Here is a 7,125-nt window from a genome sequence, read left to right on the forward strand (position 1 = left end):
AGAAAAATCTAGTTTATATTACACTTCACATCCATTTATGATAGGCTTATCAACTCAGAGAGCTTTAATTGCTCTTTGTTAATTAATGTTTCACTGTAAAATATGAACCAGGCCTCAAAGCAAAATTCTAAGCTTTTCTCTCTCTGTGGTCCCAACATATTTTCTGTTCTCTGATAAAACCATCAGCAGGAACTTCATCAGCAATTAACAACCTTCTGCTTATGTTCAGAGATAATTCCTCTGTTATGTTCACTGTGCACAAAGCTAATCTAATCTCCCTCCTCCTCTTCTTCCTATTCCTACTCCTCCTTCTCCTCCTAAGAACAATGACCCAGTTTTCAGATTAGCCAAAGCAGGTCAGCAGGACAGGTGACTCCACTATGGGAGGGAGACAGAGCAGCACTTCTGAGGTTCGGAAAGCTGGTATTAGGGCCCCCAAAGGGAAGTTCAGTCAAAGGCCAGGAGTCTGTCAGCCAATCAGGAATGAAGATTTGTTTCTTTTCCTCACTTTCAAACAAACATGAAAATAATAAAACAGGTAAGCGCTAAACTCCCCTCTGTAGCACAGAGAGTAACAACTTAACGCTCCTCTCCCAGTTCCTCTGGATTCCTTCCTTACTGAACTTGGGGGGAACCTTCCTGCTTGCATCAGTCACAGCACCCAGAAACAAGTTTACATCAAAGTCAGCCTCTGTCCTGTCTCAGAGCCTGGAGACCAGTGACTCCCCTCTCAGTGGCCGCCTCCTTACACTGGATTCTCCCCTCCCTTTCTCTCCCCTACTCCTTTACACTTCCCCAACACTTGTAAATATCTGTCCTATATTTCTTGAGTGATTCTCTCTTTAAAATATATGTGGAACTTTTTTTATAAAAACCCCTGAACCTTGCCCCTGATCCAGGATCCAGCTCGGTGTACTTTGCTGTTGTGGTTGCTTGTTTTAATTTTGCTTAGTGATCCCAGGCTGAGGAACTGACCCCTGGATTCTCCGGATGCTCCACTTGCTTCTCGGAGTTGATCCGCCCTCCCGCACCCTTGCAACACCAGAGAAGCAAGGACCGTCAGGCTCACAGCCACACTGCCTCTGCCAGATCCTGCCTGTCCCATCCTCGTGCAAAGGCAAAAAGTATCCTTTGCTGCAGATACCTTATTCACATGCCCCATGGGCCCTTTCCTGCCGCCACCACACCACCTCCCTAAAGGACTTCTGTGAACTTCAAGATGGAAATAAGACCTTACCTCCTCCTAGCAGGCTGCCCTGGCTGGCTGAGCAATTAGGCATGACTCTCTTCTAACTTACACTCTGTGGATGCCTCTGACAGTCTGTCTCTCGGTACTTAATAATCCATTATTCCTATATCCGGAGACCTCAATAAATTGTGAGCTCTTGAAAGAAGAGTTATATGTTCTTCATTTCAGGAACTGCACAAGCCTAATGTAGGCCTGCCCTGCATATGGCTGGCATTCAGTAACACACCAGTGAGGGAGAGAAGGCAGGGAGAGAAGCTAGTGAAGGTAATCTGATGAGAAGTATTTACTGTCATCCTCCAGTCTTCCAAGGATAGAATGTTTTACTAAGCCTGTATTTGGAACTATAATAAAAGGAAATAGCAGACAATGTAAAACCCCAAAACAACTCGCCATTTTATAGAAAAAAATAAATTTCCAAAAGATACATGTTTAAAAAGTATGTTCTCTTTAATGTTTTAAGAATAATTTTATTGAGAAATGACAATGAGACAGTTTCAAAACCAATTACTAGCACAGTTTCAATAATTAATACATTGCACATTGTTGTCTTAGTGCTTATTCATTGTATAAGATGCAGACATGATATCCTATCCACAGACACTATTACAACAAATCTCTCTATTCATTGAATTAAGAGAATGCAGCTGTATATCTATCCTAACTATTTTGAATACACAGACACCAAATGGTCATTCATTTGTATCCCCTTTTTTGTTTAATTTTGTCAGAGATGGGTATTCCATTGTCATTGAAATATTGTAGGTGCATGAATTTAGCAAAATATTCCAATATAGTCCTGTAGTCCATAATAGTAGTTATCCGTGGTACTGGCAATGTCAGAAGTTGTTCACTTGAGCCTTCTACAGCTCAGCATATTAATATGGCTTTAGTGTTTATACTTCATGTTTATACTTTTCTGCTGGATGGTTAAGACCAAGATAAAGCAAGATCTATATAACGAAAAGTGTAACCTTTGTATCTGCCAAGGTCAGTCAAATCCTCTCAGGATTTATCCTGAAACCTTGTACTGAAGTTTGTAGATCCTTTGTCACTGTCAGCCATCTGGATGAGTCACGGCCATTGCCTGGCCAGTTTGTTGTCTGTGAAAGCCTGAGAGAATGTTTTCTCTCCATGTGACTCTCCCCTTAGGCACACTTTACATCATCAATCACTTTCCTCTGTGGCCCCATAATCTCCTTAATCAGAAAACTTGGGACACAACTGAGTTACATGATGTTACAGTACAGGTTCTCCTATGTCCTGAGTCTTCACTGACCTTGAAAGACTAGGGCCAAAGTGTTGGCTGTCCTTGCAGTCCTTCTTTTTCTCTAATTTTTGGTCTGCAAACTTAGGTTGTTAACCCTCCAGAAGAGAAGCTTATTATTATTACCCTACAACATAGGCAGTGGGGCTTAACTTCACTATCTGTCTGAATATCAAATATCTTAGGAATAACATGGAACAGGTATTTTCCTTCAAGTATTAATATGTTAAACCTTAAGTCCCTACAGAATATGAGGAAAAAAAAATAAAAAATAGAAATAGTTTAAAAATAGGAATGAACAGTTACATATTTTACACAGAAATTTAGAAATCTAATCATATACAGCATTGTAGCAGGATAGTCCTGGGACATCTTTTTTTTTCCTGTCTCTTGTTTTCAATAAAAAGCATTTTCAAAATATATTTCTAGTCATCTCCTTCATTTTAGCCCAGAAAGACCCACTGAAAGATAGTAAATCTCTGGTAAGGCCAAATTTGTAGTTATTTGTTATAACAGAGAGAGAGAGAGAAAGAGAGAGAGAGAGAGAGAGAGAGAGAGAGAGAGAGAAACTGATACAATGGCCATAAATATGTTCCCAGCATACACTCAGACCTGCTAGGGAATGCTTTCTGTTTTAAATTCCTGTCACCTGCACTAGTTATATTAATGTGAAATAATAATTGATTGTCTTGATGACCTTGACCCATTATAAGATCCTGAATCATCCATAAAAACATAAGCTGTTGGTCATCCAGTACTTAACTCAGTCTCGAACGGGTGATACTATTTGATCCACGTACCAGACAGAGTGCACTGTGGCAAAGAAGCAATGTGTGGAAGGTGCATGCAGGGCCCCTGACTTTATACTATAGCTTACATCTGAATAGGTTAGAGTCCAAAACTTTTGCGTTTGCTACACTGGCCATTAGTCTTTTCTATCTGTTGTGTTTCCTACTAAGGTTAGGAGCAGGAGAGAAGTCTTTGATGTTTTCATCAAAGCAGCAATGAATCCAAAATAACTGGACAAGTAATACTTGTTGAGTTAGCAATTTTATGGGCCTCTCTTTTAAAACATTTCCTAATATGTTTGTTATATATATAATAAATGTGATCTTGCTACGTACGCTTACACGTATCTTGATTCTTCTTAGTGTCCCTTTCCCTTCACTCCCTCCCATCTCCCTGGTCCCCAGGTCACTTTCCCATATCCATGAAGTCTGGCTCCCTGTTTCATATCATCTTCTATTTTGCTCTCCAAAATATTTATAATATAGTTGTCTCACATAAACTATGCAATATTTAACTTTGTGTGTCTTATTTATTTCACTTAGCACTATGGACTCAAGGGGCATCCACCTTCCTGTATATAACTCAAACTTGTCCCTCTTTATGACTTCAAAATGTCTAGAGAAAGATGAAGGAAGGAAAAGAAAGACCAGCATACCAGTAGTGAACTCATACATTTTAAATTATCCACTGAATGTTAAAAGACAATCTGGGTTAGTCCAAAGTTAGCCGGAAATGATATAGAATTGATATTTCTCATTTTCTGAACTTTTGTCTCAATTAGTATTTTAGCATACTAACTGTGCAAGCTAAATTGTGGTGGATTGACAACTGGTAGTCCACTTGTAACACCCAACTGAAGTGAATCAGTGTGGTGCTGGACGTGGAAGGCCCACCTGAGCATTGTTGAACAAATTAAAAGAACCGGAGAAGAACAAGAGGTGCTCTTAGGAAACTACTGCCTCTTCTGGGGTTGTAGGTTCTCCGGGAGGAGCTTGTCATGCTGGGTTTCCTAATATGAACTCAGCAGCTCTCATTATCATTGAAGGAGCTCTGCCTTGTCACTGAGAATGGCTGTGGTTTGCTCTGGTCCTTACTTTGAGCATCGCTTCCTGGCTCCAGAAAGGAAGAGGGTGCACACTGTTCAATGTCCTGGAGAAACTTGTTGCACTGGCTTTTCTGATAAGGAACTCTGTTCTTGAGACCTCATTGTCGCTGAGGATGGCTGGGATACTTTACAAGGAAGCTCTGATCTTTACTCTGTGTTATAGTTTGTGTCTAGTTGTCCTCTCAAAGTCTCACGCAGTCATGGGGCAGACTTTTAAAGTTTATGATTAACTCATGATCTACTGGGATTATGGGCATGAGTGTTACTGGGATTATGGGTATACATATTCCTGGGATTATGGGTGTGAGTACTACACCCAGCTGGGGTGGATAACCTGAGTGCAACTTAAGGGAAACAGACTTGCTGTATGTAGCCATTGTTGCCGCCACTCCCTTTGCGCTCTGCTCTTAGTCCCCTCCTTGAAAAGTTGCTCTCTGCCATGTGCTGCTCTGCCATGGAGCCAGCTGAGTGTGGACTGAAACCTCCAGTAACTGTGGGCACCTTGCCTTCCTTCATTATGAGTGTCCAGTATTTGTCCCAGTAACAAGAGGAGGGTAACCGAGACACTTTGAATGTCACTTACCAGCTCCAGTGCAGATCCCTCAGGCTGCTGGCATAGATCCTTCATCCCACTGGCACAGATTTTCTAGCTTCCACTACAGACCTTTGGGCCTTCCCAGTGCAGATCCTTGAAATACACATGCATGAGACATTGTTGTGGGCTCTTAAGTCTTTAGCTAGACTCATGCAGGACGTTGACATGAGATTCAGGCCTTCAGCTAAATTCTTTAGGTCTTACTATTAGGACAGATTTCCTGCACTCTTTGTATTTCACTCTTTTGATGACTATTATTTAAAAAAAATCTGTCCGGGGAGATGTCTCAGTAGAATAAGCACTTGCCTGTCAAGCTCAAGGGCCTGAGTTCAATCCCTGGTTCTGAAAAAAAAAAATCTTACAAATTATGTGTCCTGTATTCTTTCCCTTGCACATCCTGCCTACAACACCATTTATTGCTTGGGGCTTCAAAAGCTCTATTTTAGCCACTGTGATATATTTCTTCTCCTTGCCCTTCCATAGAAACCGACTAAGAGCCAAGAGACCCCAGAAAGTTGGAGCACAAATTTAAGCTTCTTTACTGACCAGCTACTTAAAAAAACACCTTTTAAGTGTGGGGCAATAATAAGCTTCCTAATGTTTCAAGAAGGCATTAAGCAGAATGACTTACCAGGCCAGTGGGAACTAGCAAATAACAATCCATTCCATGGGACAGAGCCACTCACGACCAGTCTGTGATAAGAATCCAGAGAGGGCTGAGGTAGACTTGGCTGCCTTGTCTTTGCCTCCCCAGTCAAGCAGGTCATTCCTCGTGGGAAGGCGTAAGTGAGGGCAGGAAGGGGCCATGAAGGTAACTCTCAGGAAAACTCTTAGATGAGGGAAAGGAGAGGAAAAAGGAGTCAAATTTCTCCACCTGATAATTACTTCTAAATGACAGCAAATAAAGCTATGCTATAATCAAGCCAACTAAATAATTACATCTACAGAATGTTGGAAGCAAAATTGGCAACAGCTCACTAAAGAACTGTCACTCCCAAAGCATGGTGGAAACAGCAGCCTCTGTCCTCCTGTGATGAGACGCAGGCTGCGTCATGTTACTGTGTAGCTGTCCTGTGGGGACACCCGCAAGTGCTAACTCTGTCCCTGAAACTAGAGCCAGTTCGAAGTTACTCCCATAACAACATTATCTTTGCTTCATTTCAATCTTCTTGGGAGAAATGGGGGAGGAACCGCAGGGAGCATTCCAGAAGTCACACATAGCTCATTCTGCCTAGTCTGTAAAGAGCTCACAGTGACAGACATTAACAATGGCAGTCGTACTTGTGACAACTGTGGATAACTGACATGCTCACGAGTGGTTTCTCTGAAAGTTACTTCTTCTAACTCAAATTTGATTGAAAAAGTAAATGAATTCTTTAAGTAGTATATTAGCATGACCCGTAGGCAAGAACAATCCTGCAAGGAGCTTTCGGGTTAATGCCAGAACTAGCATAAAGTAAAAGCAGACCATGTGGTAGAGCTCATGAAGTATGCAAGACAAGGCAGATGTGGTGGTGTGTGCTTGTGATCGCAGCATTTTGGAAAGTGCACAGGAAAACTGCAAGTGTGAGCCCAACCTGGGCAACTTTGAAAAACTCTGTCTCAAAAATAAATAAATAAATAAATGAATGAATAAATAAATTAATGACTGGGGAATATAGCTCAGGAGAAAGGTATGACCAGTATCACCAAATGCAAAACAAAGAAATTTGTAAGAATGGTATCATTTAAAAGGTTAATCAGGAGCTTCTTGCTACCCTGCGCTGGCGGGACCTGTCCCAGCCAAGGTGCAGCGTGGGCCAGTCCCTCTCCCACCCCCTCGGGCCACCCCCCACCACTCCGCCTTACCTCCCCCACCCTCCAGCCCAGTAGGAATTTCTGCCGACTTCCGGGAACCCCCAGACCCAGTCCTAGCCAAGGTCCGGTGAGTGTGTAGAGAGCTTCCTGCTGCACTGCACCGGCAGGACCAGTCCCAGCCCTGGCGCAGCATGGGCTGGACCCTCTCCCACCCTCTCGGGCCACCCCCCAACACTCTGCCGTACCTTCCCCACCCCTCCTTCCAAGTAGGAATTTCTGCTGACTTCCGGGAACACCCAGACCCAGTCCTAGCCCAGGTCCGCAGC

The 7,125-nt window shown here is 42.6% G+C and overlaps 1 protein-coding gene across 1 annotated transcript in view; it reads right to left on the reverse strand.

Annotated features, from left to right (window-relative positions):
- Positions 1-5,684: 5,684 nt before the first annotated feature.
- LOC101590074 (putative 40S ribosomal protein S26-like 1) overlaps positions 5,685-7,125 on the reverse strand; it is an 8,719-nt gene continuing 7,278 nt past the window's right edge. Inside the window, exon 2 of the mRNA XM_012513126.2 lies at positions 5,685-5,695. Within this exon, the coding sequence (XP_012368580.2) occupies positions 5,685-5,695 (11 nt within the window). The remainder of the gene's footprint in view (positions 5,696-7,125) is intronic.

The sequence above is a fragment of the Octodon degus genome, unplaced genomic scaffold (assembly GCF_000260255.1).
Source record: "Octodon degus isolate 3935 unplaced genomic scaffold, OctDeg1.0 scaffold00328, whole genome shotgun sequence".
Taxonomy (NCBI): domain Eukaryota; kingdom Metazoa; phylum Chordata; class Mammalia; order Rodentia; family Octodontidae; genus Octodon; species Octodon degus.